The sequence below is a fragment of the Amblyomma maculatum genome, chromosome 1, assembly GCF_055883805.1.
Source record: "Amblyomma maculatum isolate TAMU_Amacu chromosome 1, ASM5588380v1, whole genome shotgun sequence".
Classification (NCBI taxonomy): domain Eukaryota; kingdom Metazoa; phylum Arthropoda; class Arachnida; order Ixodida; family Ixodidae; genus Amblyomma; species Amblyomma maculatum.
This window is the reverse complement of record NC_139344.1, coordinates 397,042,605-397,066,158: the sequence shown is the minus strand read 5'-3', so window position 1 is coordinate 397,066,158 and position 23,554 is coordinate 397,042,605. Positions and strand designations below refer to the sequence as shown.

The following is a 23,554-nucleotide window of genomic DNA, read 5'->3' as shown; positions in this document are numbered from 1 at the left end:
GGGGGAATGAGCGCTACCTGGTTTAGGTACTGGAACAACCTTGCCAACCCTCCAATCGCTTGGAAGTACTGAGGAACCTAGAGACTGGGAAAAGAGCATCGAAAGCAAAATGGAAGAATATGGGTCAGTGATTTTCAGCATTTTAGAGTTGATTGCATCTTCACCTGACGAAGAAGATATTTTCAAATTTCCAACCAGCTTTTGTATGCCAACCCAGTCTATACTGATAGAGTTCATTGGTAAAAAAGAAAAATTAGTTACAGACGGTACAATATTAGGAACACTTTTCTGGAAAATGGAAGCAAATACATCATTTAAAACGGAACAACACTGGTTCGGAGGAATCGCGACATTATCAGAACGGGCTAGTTGAATTACCTTGTCTTCTTTGCCCCCAACAACATTCCAGAATTTATGCGGATTAGATTGCAGAAGTGATGGGAGGATGTTATCAAAAAAATTCTTTTTTGCATCTTTAACAGCCATTAGATATTCTGCATGAATGCGATGATATGCTGCCCAGCGTTCAGGAAGGTTGGATGCTTTGGCGCGACGAAAGATACGCTTCTTTTTGTTGCATAAGCGGCGTAGGGTTTTAGTAAACCATGGTGAGGTAGGATATGAGACAATCCTAATTTTAGGTACGTAACGATCTATTAGTTCTAGCAGTTTATTTTTGTACAATAACCAGTTTGCTTCAACGGTACGTTCGGAAAAGTTTAGAGTATAGTCGGATGTGAAAGATTCTAGTTCAGCTGTGATGGACGCGGTGTCGGCGGCATTATAATCACATATAGTCTTAATAACTTTCTTGGGACGGACATTCTTCTTAATTGTCAAGTGAAGCAGTGAGTGGTCACTCACTCCTTCTAGGTATGTTGGCGGAGAGACCAAATCGGGAGCTGTTGTAAAAAAGAGGTCTAAAATATTAGACGAAGTGCTGGTGGTGCGTGTGGGTTTATTAATTAGCTGGGTTAGATTAAAATCGGTGCAGGTGTCTAAAAAATTACAGCACTCGGAGGATGGTTGCTTAAGGGAGGGAATACCATTTTGCCACACTATATTTGGGAAATTGAAGTCACCCAGTAAGAATAAATGTGATTTTAGGTATCGAACAACCAATTTATTAAGTGCATCATGAAGGTCAGTGCAGAAAGTAGTAGGTGAGGATGGGGACCTATAACACGCGCAAAGGATAAGGTCACCAGTTGGAAATGTAACGTGAGTGCAAACTATTTCTAATGGGGAATCAATAGAGATAGTAAAGGAATTGATAGCAGAGTTCACGGCAATCAGTACACCTCCGCCTGATCGGAAATCACGGTCGTATCTGTAAAAGTTGTATGTTTTTTCGCAATCTAGTATTTCATTATTCTTGATTTTTGCCGAGAGCCAAGTTTCAGTGAGCACAACTATATCAGCCGAGCATGCATCGATATGGGACGATAGTGATGTACGTTTGTTAATGACACTTCGAACATTAGTGAAAAGAATTGATATGAAGTTTGTTTGCTTTCGATCTTGAGATAGTTATGCTGAGCTTGAATGTGCGGAGGGTGAACCCGGTGGTTGTACGTCTCTTCTTGGGGTAATCGCGCTCCTACTTGGTCCGATATCGCATACTTCGTCTGTAGCTGCGCAATAGACGTAGCACCTTTTACCTATGATCAATTTGTTGTGCCGCAAAGAATAGAACTGACCGCTAGCCTTGCCAAAATCGTTAAGGGCTTTCCGCGATTTACGGGTGGCTTTGCAAAAATCTTCGCCGATAGAAACGCCATTGCTTTTTGCGAAAGTATATATTCTCTCATTTTATAGGACGCCAACTTAGCAACAACAGGTCGTGTTTTGCCATTTGCAAAGCTGCATAATCTATGAGCCCTATGAATTGTGACTTCCGAGGAATTCAAATCGAGACACTTGGAAAGGAAATGATGTATCTGAGCTTCGGATTGCGCCCACGTTTCAGATGAATTGTCAGAGATGCCATAAAATATTAAGTTGTCGCGTCTTGACTGGTCCTCCAGCTCGTCCAGTCTGGACGCGAGCGCAGTGCTCTCATTTGAAACTGCCTCTTGGACTGCTGTAGTAAGATCGCTAATAGAAGGCGTGTTTTCGAGACACTCTACTGCGGTTTCCACAGCAGTCATCCTATTAGAAAGGTCTGAAACCGTATCAGATAGCGCTTCTTGGTTAACCTTAAGTTCAGCTATGGCATTCATCATTTCTTCATGTCGTGTATCAAACTTGGATGATAAAGCAGCTATCGCGGCCATAACTTCGCTATGCTGACTGTCCACTTCCTTGTTAGGACCAGAATTTTGTTCTATATCTCCGGAAAGTAAGAGTAACATTGCAGTAGATACACAATCATTCAACGTGGCAGCAAGCACTTGTGGGCAAGGGAAGAGCAGCAAACATACATTGTTTGTACGCTTGCAAAATAGCGATTCAGATTGACTAACCTGCACAAGAAAGCAGAATGGGGAACTTAGCGACCGCATGGTAGCCGCTCTGCCATGCCCACTGGAAGCGCCTTGTAGATGCCAGTTGTTTAAATAGGCGCGGCGCAGTGCTGCTGCTGACGGATGTGTAGATGTTCCACGAAACACGGGCGTGAAGGTGACGTTTCCCGCGCTGAGATAAGGCCTCTTGTCCGCTGTTGGTAGGCGTAGATCCAGCTTGAAGTCCCATGCAGATGTAGACGCATAACACGTGTCAGTCGGTGAGAGCCAGAAGCCATAAACAGCAAACTGCACAAGAAAGCAGAATGGGGAACTTAGCGACCGCATGGTAGCCGCTCTCCCATGCCCACTGGAAGCGCCTTGTAGATGCCAGTTGTTTAAATAGGCGCGGCGCAGTGCTGCCGCTGACGGATGTGTAGATGTTCCACGAAACACGGGCGTGAAGGTGACGTTTCCCGCGCTGAGATAAGGCCTCTTGTCCGCTGTTGGTAGGCGTAGATTTATTTGGCGTAGGCATAGATTTGGTAGGCGTATTTGAGACCTTGTTGGAAGTTCGCTAGACTCCCATTAAGAGGAACTTAAAGGGACCAGGAAGTTTGTTTAGCTTGACAAATTACTACCATAAAAAGTATGCGAGTATCCTAGATGTGTGCAAATAGGGTTCAGTTTTTTTTTGTTTTTTAGAGAGAGTCGCACTGACGCTTCATGAGTACCATCGCTTGCAGTCAGCATGAAAGTAGATTTTCTATGGAGAGTCCTATGGGAAACAAAGGAAATTGTGCACATTGTCCCTCATGCTCAATAATTAGTTGTCCTATCAGAAGTCTGCATTCATGATGAAGAATAAATACCATTACACCTGGAATGCTTGCTGTGAGATTGATTATCTATCGCCTTTTGGTTATGCTACTGTCTGTAACTATCGATATTAGGTCTGGTAAACATCATTTTCTGTGCTAAGAGGTGCTGTAAAATTTTACAGTCTGTGTGTCAATCTTTGGTGCATTCCTTTTGGTAGGCAACATGCTTGTGGCCAGGAAAAAGAGTGCTTTCGAAAGTGCTTAATTGCTTTGTGCAACCTCTCTATAATCACCCTAAAATATTTGAAATTCCTGCCTTGAAATTATTCAAAAGAAACTATAGCTAGCTTCAGGATTTTTTTCGCGCCGGAGAACACCTGTTTGCAAGCGCTGCCGTCATTATTGTGTGCTCATTTGTTTTGTTTTGATTTGTATTTACAGTTACTAGTGCTGCGATATGTACAAAACAAGGATGTATTTATGCGATACCACAAAGCACACCTGACGCGAAGGCTCATCTTGGACTCGTCAGCTGATAGCGAAAAAGAAGAGAACATGGTCGAATGGCTCCGGGTCAGTGTTCTGCATGGCTTCCTTTGCTGTGAATTTAAGGCCTCGGGGCTTGACGATTTTTTTCTTCTCTTCAGGATGTTGGCATGCCAGCTGACTACGTCAACAAACTAGCAAGAATGTTTCAGGACATCAAAGTTAGCGAAGACTTGAACCAGCAATTCAAGGATGCCCATAGAAACAGCAATGAGTTGCTAGCTGGTTCGTACTGTTCTTTCTCTCTCTCTCACTCATTTTTCCTATCTATAACAGAGGCTGTCACTGTGGCTCAGTGGCTGAAGGCACCTAGTATGTACTGTGCAATATCGCTGCATATTAAAGAACCTCAGGTGACCAAAGTTAATCTGAAGCACTCCACTGTGGTATCGGCCATTGAGCACATGCAGCTTCAGTGTGTTATACTTCACGTGCCACTTGTTCAGAATACTGTAAGAGAACAGTTCCTCCTTCTGAAACAACAGAAATGATGAATATGTCAGGTAATTAGAGGTAACACATCAGATTCCAGAACGACACAGTCGAGCGCAAAATGTTGTTGGGAAAAGTTGTTTTTGTCCCCGGGAGAATTGGATTTCAAAATTCTCGCAAGTCTATAGACCGTTTTACCGAGAGCGAGCAGGAGAGGAGGAAAGTACTTTCTAACCAGATTTGTTGCGCCTGCCCATTGTTGTCAGTACCGAGTGGGCTGTGCATTCGCGCGCTCCTGCATCGCAGAGCGGCCTTGCACCTTGGTATATTGTCGTTTGAGATACCTAATACCTTTATTAGTGCCCCTTTTAGGGGTAATGTCATCGGGGCAGCAATGCGTGTTCGTGGACTGCACAAATAATCAAAGAAATCATATGATTATTGCTGACAGCGTATGCGGGATGAGTCGACAGTCTGAGTGTGGCTGTGATATATGTTTCTGCTTCACCGCTTTCCAGTCCATCCTGGTTTAATTCGCCTATGAACGTTTTGTGTAAGCCAGACAGACTTAATACCAATGACGGATTCGCGAATATGATGCCCATTTTACTTCCTCTGCCGTAGTAAACACGCACACCGGGTAGGCCGTGCCTCCCGCAAGCCCTCCGCGCCAACGATACGGTGGATCTCTTCCGCCAGCGCCAGAAGAGCATGCTAAAATCTGTTCTTCACTTAAACAATAAGCCGACAGCTAAAGAAAAAAAAAAAGGGGGGGGGGGGATATCTGACCCATACTTTGTTGCTGATAATTGCAATACGAACAAGTTTCTCAACACAGCCGGCTGCCGTTGGTGCGGCGCGCGGCTCATCATCTGTACGCTGGCTTCGCTGCTAAGGCAGTATCGACATTTACATCTTTCTTTTTCTGATACAATGAGATCGGCAGTAAGGCAGTTTCACGAAAGACCACTTGCTCTAGCGCTGAGCAATTACAAAACGCCGCCGTATTTGCCTTCGATGCGAAACAATTTAGGCCTAGCGATGACTAGGCAGTAGCGCTCTGCGAGAGTGCCGTCGTTTGCCGCGCCTGCGGGCGGCGACGCGTTCGTAAGCGCTGCTGTATGTGCTGCGAACTTGTCGTCTTCGTTCATGGTGCAGCTGAGAGGCCCATTTTTCAATGTTTTGCTTAACAATACGTCGTGCGAATGGTGCTGCTACGACGGGGTGGGGATACGATCTTGCTGCGCAGCCGGACGTACACCAAGGCTGCATAAAAACGTTGACGGATGGTACTTTAGATACTTTTTTTATGTGCTGTTCTTGAACCTTGGTTTAACTTGAAAGTATACATTGTTGAAGCAGGACAGCTCCATTGTATGCTTTCTGCCCTAGGATGCCGGCGCATTATACATGCATTCGCCAAGCTCGGTATGCGATAGCAGCAGTTAGCGGCGTAACTGCGGTAAACGCTGCCCGTGAATGTGAAATGAAAGCAGCGTGACGACGAATATAAATATGCACTGTCGAGAAGAAATACACGACATGAAATGGGTCGCACTTCACACTAAATTATGCGGCGATGACTGGAAATAATTTTTCGTAGTATCTGTATTCCGCATTCGGTAGCTGCTTATACGGTTCATTCGCTGCGTGTTTGTGTTTACAGTTACCATTGCGATTACAAAATATAGTTGAAAATGCATGTATCGTGAAAGGTACAACAGATATATCCTCACAGTTAACTCTGACAAGTTCGGCCTGCGGAAGCGGAGCGCAGTCCTTCGCAATCGCCCCGGCCGATAGTGCTGTTTCCAACTCTGCCACCATGCCAAACGAATGGTACACGGTTTGCTGGCGCGCTCAAACAAAACGCAAAATGCCACCAAGGTGTTGGATACATTTCATGAGCACCGCGAAACAGCACTTTTACACTGCCGCATCGCAGCATCAACGTACACCACACAGCCCAAGATGGCGTCAAGCGCAGCCGGAGCGGACTTTTCCAAATTGGCTCATACGGGGCACCACCATCAAACTAAAATGGCTGCGCCCAGGCATCTAAACTAAAATCGTCTATTCAAACTTGTGAAATTCTGTACCGAGACCCCATTTTGCTACCATTTTGAAGGGAATGTTGGCTTAACATACAATCTGGGATCCGTTCTAAAGGTTGGTGCCGAATTGGACGACGGCATCTCTATTTCATTTTTTGGTCTTCTCTCCCTTAGTTGCAGGGAGGGCAAAAAGGGTTTACTACTCAGCGCTTTTTTGTATCTAGGGTCTAATGCAGCAGCGTGCTGTGACCTGTTCATTAAAAGATCTATGAAAAGCTCGTGTTCTCGGAGTAAGTGGTCTTCCTGTGATTCAGGCGATAAGTGCTGGCCTCTATTCACCCTCAGGGTCACTTTAACTCCTCGCACCTAGCAGTGGCCATTGTCACCATCGTGCTGCCATAGCTTGCTGTTTCATGGTGCCTGTCCTGCACCTTCTCACCACATTTTTTTTTTTCTGTCTCTACTGCGCTCAACTCTCTCGGTGCCTTCTTATTGTCAGCGGTCCGTGCACAACATTTTTTTCATGTATTTTGCCACCCTCTCTTTTTCACTTGCATGCCGGGCATTCATGTGGGGCATATTGGTTTCAGCCTTAGTATGCTGATTAGTAATGTCCTTGGCATTAGTGCCATGGAACTTTTAGCTGCAGCCTTACTAGTCATCAACCGTAACAGAGAAGTCCAGCTCAGTAACTTTTTTTTCAGTTACCTTTAACCCTTTCACTGTCGGCTGTTTCTGACTGGGACGCACCCCCAGTGTCGGCTTGGTTTCAGAGAACGAGCATATCAGGGAACGAGCATAAAGATTTATTTTGCATCATGATGGGTATACAAATAAATTAGTCAATGCAATTTGCACATTTCAGTGTTCTGCAGGTGTTTAAATAAACATCATCATCATCAGTCTGACTATAAATGATATATGATAAAATAAAAAAAAAACACGCTCAATACTTCTTCAGAGTGTGGTGGATCCTGAGTCCGAATCCGAGCTTGGCTGGTAATCAGAACCCGAAGAGCCATCGCTCCAGTCAGCCGTCGAAGGTCCCGCGCGGTCCGCCATCCGAAAGTAAGCGCGCGCGGAGGGCGCACATTCAGTGGCCAGCACAAGGGAGAGAAACGGCGCGTAGTGAAGTCGAAAGAGAAAAAGATGGAAAGGGGCTAAAACACTCGTGTGCTGCTGCTGCTAACGGCAAGCTGTCCTCAAGCGAGGGCGCGTGGAGAGGGCGAATGCAGCAATCGAGTCATATGTCAGTCGGAGAGAGGCAAACGCGTGCGACCCTGAACTTGCCACGCCGTAGCGGAAGCGCGACAAAGAATAAAAATAAAAACCTCCAAACCTGCCGCAGATGGCAGAACAAACTTTGAACCCATAAACGCACGCGCGCGCCGAAGGATCGCTCGCTCGAGAGAGTAGTGTCACGGAGCGACCACGCCCCCTCCCACGAGCAAAGAACGGGCGGGCGCGGTTGCACCATACTCTTCCATATATTTGTCTTATCGGCGCGGGGCGAGCATATCAGCTTGTAGAAAGTTTCAACAGATGGCGGAGCAAGTCCAAGCGCGGCAGCTTTACGGTGAGGCGCGAAGATTTGAACGCAAGATAGAATACGTACGGGTACGTTATTGACACTACGGGGAGGAAACGCGAATACGTACCGGTACGTTCGTGACAGTGAAAGGGTTAAGAATGTTTAGGTTCAGAGTACTGTTAACTAGAGCACTGCACGGGCCTGATATTGCGGCCTGTGCCCGGCCTATCACTTGAAGCCTGAGCCCAGCCCGGGCCCAATGCTCCAAGCCCGGGCCCGCATTGACATGAAGCAGGCCCGAAGCGGGCCCGCGCTACAAAGTCTCGGCCCGGCCTAGGCCTGGCAGTCAATCTGCAGTCAGTCTGTAATTAAGTTAAAATGCTTTTTTATTCCATCATAAAACCATCATCATAAACATTAGTCCTGATTGACATGCAACAATATATAACAGAGTCCACATCCCGAATAACGTGGAACGAAAATTCCAAACACATAGAAGGAAAAAGATTTACAAAAGACTGCATGAAGTATCGAAAGAGCGCGAGACTGCACTGCCAAGGCTCTTATTTAGGCTTTTTGGTTGCTAGAGCTGGATGTAGTGGCTATCGCACGAGGAACTGTCCACCTACCTTCTGTATGTGTCTTACACGTGTGCTAGCCACTATGTTTGAAGGTAGATTGCAATAAACTTACTAATAATATTGTATGCTAAGAGACATGAGTAATTCTCTCTGTTGTCTCAATTGCTGGAATAGCGATGATAGGTATGCTGTTCAGACTTTTTTTTTCTTTGGTCATGACCATATCTTATGTGTAGTGTTTTAGTTTACTACTACATATTAGTGTACTTTTGATCTAAGCAACATACTCCTGTCTTAGCTCTGAATAGGACCGATAGTATTGTCAAATTAAATTATTTATGCTGCTTAAATGGTATATAATAACAAATAAGGTGGGAGAAAAATGTGACAAAATATTCTTCTGAGCAGAGGAGGGCACTGTTAAATTACTGGCAGAAGCAAGTGCTTGGTCAAGAAATTTCTGGCATGTTATTTTAGTTAAAGGTGTTGTGCTCATGCACGTTTAAAAGCTATTTATTACAGGGGTTTTAAATATGGCTCTTTATTATCAATTAACTCTTGAGGCAAGTTGTTTGCTCAATCACATACAAAGAGACTGTCCACGGCAACTAGGCCATGGGAACCTGTGTGATCAAGGACAGGAAAAGAAAAAAATAAACACATTCTTGTGCAACAATTTTCTATCGAAGAACTCATGACCGCTTTCCGCATGTTTTTGGAGACGGAAAAGAAAATGCCTGCTTATTGTGCATAAGTATGTGTTTGAATACCCGAAGATTTCTAATGCCATACACTCTTATTTTGTGATGTTTCTCGCAGCGTAGAGATGCTTTTTTTGGGGGGGGGAGGGGAGGGGGGAGGGGGAGTCATGGTGATGAGGGCTCATGAGAGATGTGCTCGCCCAAAGTTACTTGGACATAATAAGTGCAGCTCGCTCTACAACTGCGGTTTGATTCTCTATTCGGCATTAACAAATCTACTAATTAGCGGTTCATTTGTAAACCACTTGAATGATTTTAGCGACGGGATTTCTTCATTTCTGAAAGTAGCCGTACACAGTTAGCCCCAGCCCGGCCTGGGCCCGCCACATCAAGCCCGTGCCCGGCCCAGGCCTGCAGCTTCAAGCCCGAGCCTGGCCCGGGCCCGGCAAAACGGCAATGGTCAGGTCTGGCATGGCCTGCGGGCCGGGCTGGGCTTGGGCTTTCGGGCCGGCCCGAGCCCGTGCAGTGCTCTGCTGTTAATACGTTGAAATAAATTAGGAGAATATTTGAGTTACAAAAATTGCTTTAAAAAAATAATGTGCTTTTAAATGTTTTGTTTTTGATTGTGCATGTATTAAAGAAACTTCTCATCTAGTTTGGTTGTCATCTGCGCAGTTGCAAAATTAAAATAAATTTTTTTGCGAGATGAGGGGCACTAACCACTGTAAGCACCTGTGAACTGATTTCAAGACGTAGCCTCATAGCAGGCAAGAAACTGAACACCAAGTTTATCCCCAATTTAGAATGCTTATTTTCAGCGCTGCAAAAATGCTGGTTGTCGCGAGAACAGCAGATAGCTAAAAATGAAAAACTGAAAGAAAAGGCAAATTTCGGGCCATGGCAACAGCGGATATACTGGCAAACCGAAATAGAAGTTTGGATTGCTTAAAATGCAGAACGTAACCTTCGAATGCTGTTTTCGCACCACTGGGAGTCTGGCTAACCAAAGTGCTCCACAAGCTATGTGGAGCCCAGACAAAGAGGCACGTCCAGCAAGCAACCAAGGAGAGCATTTCACGAGCACAGACAAGGGTGGTGGAAAGCTGTAGAACTGAAAAAAGAATAAGCAACTCGAAGGAATCGCCACAGAGCAGTATCGTGTTGAAGAGGACTGTTCAACGTATGCACCAGGCCACTTTGATTTATTAATTTAGGCCCTAAATTTGAATAGCATGCTCTGAAATGTGTGAACTTGTTTTTCTCAGTTTGTGCTTTTTGCAAGGGCATGACCGTCCAGAAAACTATCATTTCCAAACTCTTTTGCCAAAGGTTGCTTTCAAGGTGATTTCAGGACTGAAATTTTGTTGGGAGGTTTCTCGTCTATTTCTTTGTTGCTCTCAGATTCAAGATTATGGCCAAGTCATGTGATCATAGCTACAGCATTGTATATAATCTCTTACCATCGTTAGAATGGAGTTACCAGCGAGTCCACTATGTTTGACATCATGGTTCCCCAAAGCCACATGATCGAGGCTTCCCCTCACCACCGCTGCATTACAGACTTATCCTATCGACCGGCCTTATATACTCCCCCTGGGAATGGGTGTGTGTGTCACCACTTACGATCATCATTGGTGGTAAAATTGGGGTCCACCTGTTCTGAGGGTTCTGACAGGTGGACCCCAGGGTTCTGAGTGGTGTCACCCCCAGGGATGCAGGGTTCTGAGTGGTGTCAAACGAATCGGCACCATATGATGCACAGAATTATTTTTCCGGCTGACTCCTAGCGTTTGCAAAGCATTTGCACAGAAGACCTTTGGTCCTTGAAACCATTGCGGTGCGACCTTGGGGGGGGGGGGCTATGGCGGGTCAACGAATGACAACATAAAAAATTTGCTTCGTTATTAAAGTGCTTGGATTTTTATAAAAATTGGCCTTGTCCCGTACGATGAATTACTCAGAAGTTGTCTAAGCACGAGCGGTTAGTAGATCTTCATGATTTTTAAAATGATAGTTTTCCTAAGCTGACACACTTAATTGCTCATTATGACAACGTTCTTTATATTTGTGCTAATGTGATGAAACTTGGAACATAATCTAATAAGATGAAGAGAAGCCATCCCTAAAAGTTTTATCAAAATTGGTGGAACAGTTCAAAAGTTGACCGTTTAGCCCTGCATCCCCCCTTAATTGGATGAATAGGTTATAATAAAAGGTACATCAAATATTTTAAAGTATAAAAAAATGGTAGTTTGTTAAAAACAGTTATATGTTTTTACACTGGCTACAGTGCTTCAGGACACACCAGGATAATGCTGTGCTCAGTTTCTTGCTTTCTTGGCATCCTTCCTGAAGCCTTTACTAAGGTTTGTCTCTGTTAGTCTAATTTTGGAGGAACTCTGCCGGTCAACACTCCCCTTATCAAGCTGGTTGTGCGCAGTGGTGCAGGGTGCACTCCGTGTGATGCCATGTATTTAATAATAATAGTAATGATAATAATAATAATAATGATAATAATAATTGGTTCACAGGAAGGAAAAGCACAGCATCTGTGGACTCCTGAACCCTGCTGTAAGGGAAGGGAGGAAGGTGGGAGTGAAAGGGGAAAGAGAGAATGAGGAGCCATAGGGGAGGGCTACGGAGTAATTTCGTCCACTTGGGGATCTCCCTTCGAGGGTCAAATTTTTTTGAAAAAAGCTTTCCCAGATGGTCAAATTACTTGATTGCGGATTTTGAAAGTTCAGTAAGAGTGAAGTCAAGGAAAAGTTGAAAAATATTGCGAACCATATTTTGGTGTCAACGTTGCTCCACACTGCAAACTCGGGAACCTCAGGAAACCACAAGCAGAGCAGGAATACCTCGTGAGTGTCGATGATAAACAAGCTAACAGCAGCCCCAATAAAGATGGAAATCGATTTCTGTGGACCCTGCAATGGGGGGGGTAAGGGGCATGTAAAACCATGCAGGGGCGTTGCCGCAGACTGGGCTACAAGCTACAACTAGGTATCAGTTCTGTTTATCCCCTGCACAGAAGCGCGCATAAAGATAGAATTCAAGTTTCGCGCCTCCATTGCGATAATGTGGTGGAACCAAAACCGCGATAGGGCGGCGGCATTGTCGCAGACCAGGCGACACACTGCAGGTAGGAATCACGTCTGTTTATTTTTGCAAGAAGGCAGCGTAATAAATTTCAAGTGCTTCTTGTAAGTCCTAGGAAGTGGCAGCACCTTCCAGTGAGCATGCATCGTCATTAGGGCACGAAATTTCAAACGGAGGATTGAAACCGTGCCGGTACGGCAAAGACCTTTCGGGACGAAAAACCACAGCCATACATTTACGGCAAAAACTCTCAAAGGGTTAACGTGCACTGACATCGCACAGCACACGGATGCCACTTCATTTCGCCTTCATCGAAATGTAGCTGCCACAGTCGGAATCGAACCCAGATACTTCGGGCACAGTAGTCGGGCGTCTTACCATGCACGGGGCAGTCATGTATTTTCAAAATAGCATTTTGTGCTTCTTTTTCATTATTGTAATAAGATCATTACAAGTGGTAGCCTTAATTGGTGTTAGGCCCCAACTAATGTTTTGGGGCAACGCCGCCAGACAGCTGGTTCAGTGACTGATTGGCGTTCTTTGTCATGCTTGCCCAGAAGGAGTGGCAGTAACAGAGCCTGAAACAAAATTATAGCCGATTTAGCCTAGTTGGCCAAATGCAAAGTATGTATGCTAGCATGTCGAATTTCACTTTGCTTTTGGCCCAAGGCTGGTGTTTCAAGGTCAGGTTTCAGTTAAAAATCGGCAAAATCGTGATTGGGGGCCTTAGTGGTAGCGCGCTATATTAAAATTTGGGAAGTAGCTTAACGCATATATAGAGGGCAGTGCGATGTGGCATGTTTATGCACCACGCCAAATTTTTCAATAAACACACGCACGTACACAAAAAAATGTGTGTTGGATCGTCACTGATTTACACATCTAGTCATCTACCATAGCGTTTCAATTTTTGTTCCTCGTGAATACCTCTTTCAGGCTGTCGTTTCTCATAACTCGTAACTTACTTCTTTTAGCACACTGTCAGCAGGGTGAAATGAACTTCCCGTTTTCTTCATTTCCATGCCCTTTCTTTTCCTTCTGTTTAAGTAAATAATGATGTGGTTCTTGTCCCAGTGAAGAGCTTCTCTCCCCCTTTCCCACGTTGATCAAAAGTGCAGCACTTCGCAGCTCACTCTTATGTGTGGTTTTTATTGTTGCAGACTCGATCAACATCAAAATCCTGAATGCGGGTGCGTGGGCACGGGGGAGTGAGCGTGTCCAGGTGTCTCTTCCGCTAGAGCTGGAGGACTTCATCCCCGAAGTGGAGGAATTCTACCGGCGGAAACACAGTGGACGGAAGCTGCAGTGGTATCACCATATGTCCAACGGAACGGTACCTGCGCCATACTTTTTCCTCCTACGTTGCCTTTTTTTTTTTTGTCATGATTACTCCTGGGTTTCTTGCATTCATTTCTATGTTGACGTTCATGCATGAAACATATATTGGTTTTGAATGATGCATGGTTCAGCATCCACCTGATATTTTTAATAGAGCCTTCGCTCGTTACACACGATCTTTTCCGTTGGTACATACATGCATGCTAAGAATTCATTCATACACAGCATCTCGCAGCGTAGTACAGTGAACTAAAATATATAGTGTAGCAGACAGGGACCTCTGTGTGTTACTAAAAAAGAACCTCTCGTTTCAGACCAATTTCAAGTTAGCGTGATTGTTACGCCGTCAGAAAACATGGTTTACAATGCCATTTTAGCAGTTGCTGTTTTGCTCTCATAACACTGTTGGAGGGCTGGATGCTTAGCCAAAATCTAATATGTTGTTGTTTTATCCACCAGGCACGTGGCACAATACCAGTTAATGATTGTTTGCAGATGACCTTAGAATCGTTAGAGCAACGATGTTCAGAAGTAGCTGATACGTGTGCCACCTCTGCATTCCCCATTTTCCGAGGACAAGCGCCCCATTGAAGATCAGAGCTCTTTAATACTACCAGTCGTGAAACTTTCCAAACTTTCCATAGGGCCCATATATAAAGAAACGGCAGTTTTGAATGGTTAAAATTTGTGTGTATGCGAATAGTGGTGTCGTCCGTGGCCATTGAAGGGAACTGCGTCTAAGTTGCATACTTTCAAAATTCTTAGAGATAACAGCCATAGAGTTAATTAAGATAAAAAAGAAAAAAGCGATTTCTAAAAGGCAACAATGGCACTAGCAGAAAGTTGCTACTGACCGCTTCTAGATCACGCGACAATTCATAGGCACCCAAAAAATGCATACAAAAACTAGTCACTTTTTGAAGCAGAGTTTCCCAACCAGTATGATCCAAAAGCTCTGATTGGAGATCACTCTCGTCTGCTTCACTGTACATTCTAGTTCATTGCATTGCAGGGTAGAACTTTCTTTTAATACTACCCTCATTCTTGCAGTCTGCCAGAGTGAAAGGAACTCTTCTCCAGTGGGTTTCAAACCCAGGCCCAGACAGCTAGATCAGCTTCGCAGGGCACTGCGTTAGACTTAATATGCTATCTCAGCAGCGGATTTCTTCGCATACTAAGCTGCCAGTCTTTCACACTGTGCTTTGGATTTCGTTGCCTTCATCATCTTTTATCTCCTCTGTCAAGCTTGCACTAATGACTTTAATTAAACCTCCTCCTTCCTTAGCCTAATTTATCCGTTCAATGGCTAAGTAAAGCGGAATGAAGCAAAAATTTAGCTTCTGCATGTATATTTGTTCTTAACCAACCTGAATTGCTGCCTAACTTTTTTCGTTTGAAGTAAAGCCAAAGTTTTCTGTCCAAACGCACTAGCAGACACGCTTATTTTAAACACTGGAGGTTGTGTGGCGATGCACGCCAGCATTTCGGCAAATGCTTGGCTCCATGACTTTGGCTTTTGTTTAGCAATTACAGCATGCACTCAGTGAAGAGCTGCTCGCCCACCTTGGCACCCAAATATGAAAAAAAAAGTCAACTTAAAAGCAATTTAATTTCAGAATTGTATAATTTTCCTTGCATGGCGTGCTTTGTGGCGAGCTACCAAATGCACAGCTGCATATTAAAATGGAACCGTGATTCACTCTAACGGCACGTCTGGTAGCAAAGCGAGCAGGAAAGCAGCTCAAGTGAGAGGTGTGTCTTAGCGAATGCCATGGGTATTGCGCATGAAGAGCTACGTTTTGAAAAATTTTGATTGGATCAAGTACTTAATTGCATCGCTATCCACACGTAGTATCTATACCTTAATTCTTGTTTGAAATAACTACAGGCAGACGTGACGTTTGCCAATAGAATGATAGGCTTGGCTGTTTTATTGCAAGCGATTCATGCAGACTTGACCAATCTGATTTCACCTAGACAGCTATTTTGTTATCTGTAAAAGGGTTAGAGTGTTGTTGCACGTGCTGGTTTGAAAATACTATGATCATTGAAGAAAAAAAAAGAAAAGGGAACCATAACCTGGGCTCTAGAGTACTAGGGGGAATATAGTATAGTAAAATGCTGCCTTTCATGTAAGGGCCATACCGCGTTGGCACCTTCGAAGAAAAAGTGTGCTTCTTATAGTATGAGTGTATATGCTATCTAATAAATCACTCAACTCATCACATAGTACCTCATCAGTGCTACTGCATTTCTTGTAGCGGTAGCGACAGACATCTGGCTGGTCTTTTCTTTTTTCTTCATTTTCTTTTAAGTGGGGTGACTGCAATTTTCAGCAGCATAGTACAGTTAACAATCCATAGTATGCATACTAACAATTTGCTCATAACAGTTAATGCATGGTTACAGCTTGACTCGTTACTGTGCAGCCCCGCCATGGTGGTGCAGTGGTTAAGGCACTCGACTTAAGTGTTCAAAGATGCGGGGGCCTCAGCGGCCGCTTTTCGCTGGAGGCGAAAAGCAAGGCGCCCGTGTGCTGTACGATGTCAGTGCATGTTTTGAAGAACTCCAGGTGGCTGAAATATCCGGAGCCCTCCATCGCAGCGTTTCTCATAGCCCGAGTTGCTTGAGGACTTTAAACCCGAGAAAACAAAACAAGCAAGCAAATGTGACTGCTGTGAAACTTATGATGGTCAGCATTAATGCACTGTCTGCTTAGTTGACTAAATGGGTTTCTGCGATGTGAAATTGGCATATGCATTGCAGTTCTTATAGTGAAAAGAAAACAGCATTCCTAGTGTGACACAAAGCATTGGGCAGACCACCTGAAGGCTTTTCTGCGAAATTCCAGTGGGAAGTTGGATAGCAAGCGTGCTGCATTTATTTACTCCTCACCGCACTTTACCGACTGAGCTGGAAGACTAAATATGCATTTTGATACCCCCCCTCCCGTAGAAGATTGATACTTACACTAGTTTCTAAACATTAGGAGAGGAAGGGGGTAACAGTAATCAAGAGGGAAGGAAACTGGCCTGTTTACTTTAAAAAAGGTGCAGTGCCCTTTTTGCAAGTGAAGCTAAATCATGATTTTGCAAGCAAGGAAGCTGGAGATCATGTAACTTTCTTTACGCACAGACTATAATGAGGGAGAGATATTCAATGTGGCTATTTTTTTGTCTCGGCTTTCAGGCTGGTAATCATAAAAATATTAGCATCAACGTGAATGGGAAAAAGGAGTAAAGTTTTTGTTCTCTATATATATATTTTCTTTTTCCCTGTTTCTTTTCGCAGATCACATTTTGTAACCAAGCGGGCAAATTTGACCTAGATGTGACGACGTTCCAAATGGCTGTCATGTTTGCCTGGAACCAACGGCCGTACGACCACATCTCTTTTGAAAACCTCCGGCTAGCCACAGAACTTCCCGATGCTGAGCTTCGGCGGACACTCTGGGTGCGTTGTACTGAATTGCCATGGGCAGGCAATATTCTTGGCATGAGTACGCATGAGCGGCATTGATATCAGTGGTTTGTATCTTTAACAAGTTGACAGGGTTCCTTAAAGGCTTTGGGGCTCAGCTCATGGTGTCCAGTACTGATATGAATCATTTAGTTATTTTATTGTGTGCAGGACAGTGCTTAGTTGCGGTGATTTAACTTTGTCCTTTTTAAATTTAAACCATTGTCCCTCATTTAAAAAGAATACTCAAAAAATTCACTTCATAATTTTTCTTGTCACTGCCTCGTTGGAATAGTGTATATGATCCTTTGTTTCTTACCATTTGTTGTTGCAGTCGCTGGTCGCATTTCCCAAGCTAAAACGGCAAGTCCTTTTGTGCGGGTTCGAAGCAAAATCGCCCAAGGACTTTGAAGATGGTACTCAGTTTTGGGTAAATCAAGAATTTGCAGCCATGTGAGCCATATTTTTGCCTTTTTTGTGTTGCATGTAAAATTTTTTAGTGCTCGCAGCACTTTAATTCCTTTCATTCATTTTTTGTTTTCCTTTTTTTCTTCATTTGCAGAAAGAATGGCAAAGTACAGAAACGGGGCAAAGTTAACTTGATTGGAAGACTTCAGCTTTCTACGGAAAAGAGCAAAGAGGAGGACAATGACAGCATAGTTCAGCTTAGAATTTTGAGAACGCAAGTATGTTTTTCTTCGGCTGCTTTTAATTTTTTTGTCCATGGTGCCTAATGGTTGCTTTTTATGAAGCAGTATGCTTCCACATTTGCAGAGGTGGCTGACTGTATGCCTTGTTACGCAGTAATTGAAATAGTCATGCGTTGTCCTTCAAAATAGCTCGGTAAAAGTATCATTTCAAGATATTACAGCTTCATTTCTGTGTCTGGAAGGCTGAGCAAGGTTGCAAATTTCGCAATTTAACACTTTGTGTGGTCTTGGTTAAAGTAGGCCCCCGTGGGCGGAGTAATTGGCTTTAATAATCTCACTGAAAATGGAGTCAGAAAGGTCATTGCTGCCATTGGTTTTTGCGAGCAAATTGCAGTCGCATCGAGATGGTTCTTTCGCGCACGTGTTCCGGAGGTTAAGCTACACCACCTTTATTTCTAAGCATTTACCGCGGAGTACCATAAAGACCTGCGTATGATGCGAACCTGCATGTAGTATGAGGCCAACAGTTCTAAAACCAGTAGGCCGCTTCTAGCTCGGACTCAGAATGGGAGCGCACGGTCTGCCAGCTATCATGTGCCTCGCCCGCGCCTGTTCGCATCTAACATCGCGCCCAGGCATGTGGCATGTTCGCCCAGGAAGTGTTCAGATTCGGGGTTTTCGCAATCGTCGTCTGGTATGTGTACAGTCTGCTGAGAATCCCTTTGCATTTATAACATTTTTCGATGCGTCTAAATGAATTCGGTAACCCGCATTTCTCGAAAGCACGACCGACGCACTCCTTGTGGAATTCTGGTCAAACGTCTGCTATTTTGCTGTAGGGCATGGCCAACTTGGCTGGAGAGGCCCTTGAGAGACCCGTGTGAGGTGTGCTCAACATGCTTCCAGTCGTGTGTGCATTGCGGGCACTGTGTTTGCGGTCAGGGTGGTGAAACCGAAACCATTGGAACAGTCGGCCAACGCCACACATAGAAAGTGCCTCCTCTCACTGGAAGCCTGATGCTGATAACTCTGATTAATAACGAGGCCGGAACTGCAAATTTGTTATCCGCATATAGTATGAGACGAAAATCTGACATGATGTAATTGGGGAAAAAAAAACTCGTATTATACTGTGGATTTTACGGTACTTTTCGGCCCTGTCAAGACCAGTTTTAATGGAATGGTAGCGTTGCGGGGGGAGGGGAATGCATTTATCAGTTTAGTTTCTCTACAGTTGTATAAGTATCCTATGCTGCCGGACATGTGTCAATGTAAGCATATAGAGCCAAGCAGTTGAGGACAACAGCCAATTGAGGAACACAAGAGCTCTGTATAAGACAATCAAAGATATCAAAGGAAGCTTCTGTGCTTAGCTGGGCGTGATAAAGGACAAACAAGGCAAGGACCTCACTGAAACCTCAGAGATAAAGAAGAGGTGGCAGGAATACACAGAAGAACTGTACAAGAAGGACCCAGATGTGCATACCCAACATAAGACGGTTGTGATTACTGATCTCGAGCCTGGCATCCTGAAGAGTGAAGTTGAATGGGCCTTAGCCAGCCTTGCTAAGAACAAAGCTAGCGGAATTGATGGCATTCCAGCTGAGTTGCTTCAAAACCTCAACCAACAAAGTGCCGTACCTTGTTGTTCATAGTGCACTCCACATCAGAGGACATTTAAGGCTGAGTGCGCTCTAGAATTTCTTTCTTGAGAAAATACTTGAAAGTATGGATCTTTTTACAATTTGTGCGAGTTTGAATGTGATTTCCTCCTGCTAGCGAGGCTTCAGTGTCCATGACACTCGTGTCGTTCTTCACAGAGAAGCAGACGGGTCAGCCCATATTGTTCTTTCTTGCAAGGAACATGGAAACCGTAGTCTGGAAGCTACTCGCAAATTTTCTGAAGTGCTCAGTCTTGTCTTCAGCAAAAGAAGTCCATGGTCTGGTGACGACGGACATTACAAAAGCATGGAGGACCACACTGCACTTCAAAAAGTGGATGCAGGCCATGCCACTGAGCAGACTGTCAGAAACACAGTAGGATGTGTTCCAGTTCTGCATGGAATGCAAATACTTCTTGATCAGTGTGACGAAGAAGGTGCTCGAAAGAAACCCACTAAGGCTTCCAGTCATTAGGAGTTTGTCCTCTCTGGGCCCATGAAAAATAGGCCCCGGGTCAGATGAGTGCCCGGCTGGCTTCAGAAGAGTGTTCGACACCCTCATTACAATGGGCAGAATGTCGGAGCATGGACGAGACACTGTACTTGGAGAGTACGGAGATTTCCTGCACGAAGAGAAGCATAACCTGCAAATGTTTCAGAGGAGCGTAAAACAGGTTGGACGACTCCTTGTCTGAGCTGATGAAGCTTAATTAATCGTGTAGGGAACTCTTGGAAGTCGCTTAGCTTTCACTTGGGCTCAGCTATGGACAGGCCACTGTGGAGCGAGGGTTTAGTTTCAACCGCCAGGTAGCTATGGAAACCTGAAGGACTTGTACGTTTCACAGTGCATCGTATACAACACTGTGAACAATGCGAGGGGGCATTATTAACGCCCCTTTTTACGAAAGAGCTGAGGGCTGCTGTATCAGCTGCCAGGAAGCAGTATGGTCAGCAGTATGGTGCATATCTGGAAAAAAAAAAAAATTAAAAAAAGAGCAACATGATGGTATCAGGGAATCAGAGGCGCTGCATTGGCGAAGCGATCGACATCGACACGGCAACGATAGCCGACCTCCAGATTTCATTGGATATGTACGTTGAGAAAGCAGAAGCAGTTAATGGTCTTAGGTGCGTTGTCAAGTCTAATAACCTGAGCAAGACTGCATGAAGCAAGATTGAGGAATTGCATAGCCTTGACCAGAAGATTCGGGAAAAGTGGCTGGAGGTCCTCTGAAGTTGTCACTAGCAGTTCTGCAGAATGGGCTGCTGTTTGACATTAGTACAATGCACAGTTTTTCAAGACTCACTATGCATTCTGTTGACTTAGTGCAATACATATTGTTCCTTGTGAAGTTTTTTTGTTTTCCCCAAAAATGGTACCCGATTCATTATTGGCTACGGTATTGCGTTGAAAACTGCTGCATGTAGTATCGTGCTGAGACCTTTGAACATCAACAAGTCCTTGAAATCTCTTGAATGTCCTAGAATTTCCCCCACTTGAGTGGTTCATACAGACTAGAACTGCGACAGGAGGCTGCAGGATGGGGAGTCCGATAGAGCTGTAACAGTGTGGGGCCAGGTATAACACAGTTGTATCATATTGTTGTGATCTGGCCCTTTACAAGTTTCATGCTTACTCTTTGTGACAAAACAAAGAGGCCATACTTAGTAACATTTTCCTTTCTTTCGGAGATCTGTCACTAGTCATGGCAGCTTTGGGGTGACTGAGGCCGTGGTTGGCTACGTTGTGCTTATGTTTGACCAAGCACGTCCATGCTGCATTTTATATTGTATTTGCATAAGCATCTGTTGCTGCTATATTATAGTATGTGGTTATCATACTCACAATGAGTTCTCGTGGCTGACGACGGTAAGTTTACCTACAAGAAAGAAAACTGCAGTGCCATTCAGGTTGTAGGCAGTAACTATGGCAGAGGTCCATTTGTGGGTGCTGGCAAACTGATGTGATCGTTGCTAAATGAGTGGGCATGATGATGCAAATATAAATTGTAGCACGCCCCCTGCAGTTGGTTATTTATTTTCTCACCTCTTTGCTTTTGTATGACTTTCGTTGCAACCAAATAAAACGGAAAGCTAAATGAAGCATTACGAGACTTGAGCCTAACTATTGATTTCTTGTGAACATTTGTCATCTGAAAATTTGTTCTGCAACTGAAAAGGTGTAGTTTAGCTCCCTGCAGTTATTTTCCTCTTTTTTTTTTTTCTCTGCCTCCAGGAAGCCATCGTGAAGATCATGAAGATGCGCAAACGGATCACCAATGCTCAGCTCCAGACAGAGCTTGTGGAAATACTGAAGAACATGTTTCTGCCTTCCAAGAAGTTGATCAAAGAACAGATTGAGTGGCTTATAGAGCACAAGTACATGCGTAGGGACGAGGATAACATCAATGAGTTCATCTACATGGCCTGATCCAGCCACATGCGCTGGCGCTGTGGTTATGCTAATGTGTACGCACATGTGACTGGTTGTGTGCTGCGGAGGTTGCCCCGGTTTTATTTGAATGCCCATGCACTGGCTCACCTTGAAGCCAGGTTATGATAGGCAACAGTCAACTTGGCCAAGAAGAAAGGCTGTGCATTGTTCCTTGTAGGAAAGTTGCTTTTGCCCGAAGGTGCTTAGGAATGCTGATCAGCTCGGTGTGATGTGCCATTCATTTATGAGGAGATTTATGCTGAAAACAGATCAGTCAGTCTGCCCTGTTTTGTTAAAAAGTGTGATCAAATCTTCCCGGTAGAACATGAAAAAAGCCATGTTTTCCTTCCTACATTAACTCTCCATTTGGGTTTCCCGGTGTATTTGAAATGTTGCGTATGCTGCAATTTTGGGGGGCACTTAATTTGCTGAATTTTTTTTTTCTTTTGACACTAAAATATGTAGCATACAAATGTTGAATTGTATTGCTAAATTTCGGTGTGGCAGTAGAATTTTTTTTTTTTTTTTATCCATAACACCTCCTTAAAAGGTTCAAATTTTAAGCATGTCTAACAGGTGCAGTCAATTCCAATAGCACAGATGGCAAATAATGCACATGGTTTGTTACAGCTGATAAGGTGCAGAAATCTGCAGGCTTGCGTTGCAAAGCAACATAAGGCACTCGGTGAAAGCTTGTCTGCAAATGGCATTGCCACTGCGATTGTGAACATGAAATGTCTTTCAAATGTAGGCTGAACCAGTACAGTGCAGGTTCTTTTTTCGTCATCCCAAGAACTGATGGGTCCGTCTAATCGGCCAAACAAAGTAAACTGTGAAACAGTGTAGCATTCGCAGGCATTTAGATGTTGAAAAACAGGTTTAAAAACGAAATACTGCTGCATGCTGTCGCGTAGCAAGCGAATGAATTAACGGGGTTCTTAAATTCTGGCCATTGTTTTGCCAAACCTGTGTAATTAAAAAAACAGTACATAATGCCCAAGCAAATGCAAGATATACGGAACATAGCTTTTGTACATATCTATTTATTACAACTACTAGGCCTTCATCGACAGAGACGTAACTTATTTTATCTGACCGTGTTCAAACAGTAGGCCCGCAGTGAGTGGAGAGAACAGCAATTTAGTGGGCGCCTTTGTAAATATGTTTTACATGTGAATAAACAAACTTTGGAACAACACAACCAACGCCTTTTCGTGACCTGACTGTACAGCACCCGACGATGTGAGTCTACAGCAGACAATAAAAGGCGTTTCGTGCGAAGGTGATGTTAACGCAGGAGTCCTTGCAACACGCATCCGCCATTCAAGTCGACGACTGCCTGTAGTTCTTCGTCTCCAGGATCTTCTTTCCGCACATTGCACAAATTCCTTTCTTGTAGGCACATCCTTGGCAGTAGTTGGACCCAACCTGGTGTACCTTTTGGCGACAGATGCGGCATTCGGCGAACTTCCCGTACGGCGTGAATCTAGCCTTCTTGGCTGTCAGGGCCTTGTTTTCATTGATGATCCTACCGCCGCCTTCAGTTGTGTTTCGAGCTCCAGCTTTCCATGGGTCGGGAGTGATGACTTTACCGAGCTTTTTCTCGCATTTTTCGCACACCATTTTTTCAAGCTGAGAAGAACGTAACGTCTTTAAAGCTGCGTTACAGCTGCGTCGAATACACTACACGCAAAAATAAACAGCAGCTGCGACACAGCTTGGATTGCCTTGGCTTGGCTCCTCTCCGCCAACTTAATTTCGTTTGCCTGTTGGCTAACTTTCAAGTGATATCGACTTTTGAGT

At 44.3% G+C, this 23,554-nt stretch overlaps 2 protein-coding genes across 3 annotated transcripts in view; one reads left to right on the top strand and one right to left on the bottom strand.

The window, feature by feature from the left end:
- Nucleotides 1–22,281, top strand: part of Cul5 (cullin 5) — a 53,343-nt gene extending 31,062 nt beyond the window's left edge. For both annotated transcript variants that reach the window (XM_084595672.1, XM_084595677.1), the window contains exons 10-16: nt 3,707–3,838; nt 3,913–4,036; nt 13,370–13,542; nt 16,839–17,000; nt 17,341–17,459; nt 17,569–17,692; nt 21,554–22,281. In XM_084595672.1, the coding sequence (XP_084451798.1) occupies nt 3,707–3,838; nt 3,913–4,036; nt 13,370–13,542; nt 16,839–17,000; nt 17,341–17,459; nt 17,569–17,692; nt 21,554–21,748 (1,029 nt within the window). In that variant the 3' untranslated portion in view covers nt 21,749–22,281. The remainder of the gene's footprint in view (nt 1–3,706; nt 3,839–3,912; nt 4,037–13,369; nt 13,543–16,838; nt 17,001–17,340; nt 17,460–17,568; nt 17,693–21,553) is intronic.
- Nucleotides 22,282–22,774: 493 nt separating this feature from the next.
- LOC146208648 (cysteine-rich PDZ-binding protein) lies at nt 22,775–23,488 on the bottom strand. The gene has a single exon (XM_084595709.1). It carries the CDS (start codon nt 23,372–23,374, stop codon nt 23,075–23,077), a length of 300 nt encoding a protein of 99 aa, XP_084451835.1. The 5' UTR covers nt 23,375–23,488; the 3' UTR covers nt 22,775–23,074.
- Between the last annotated feature and the right edge of the window lie 66 nt (nt 23,489–23,554).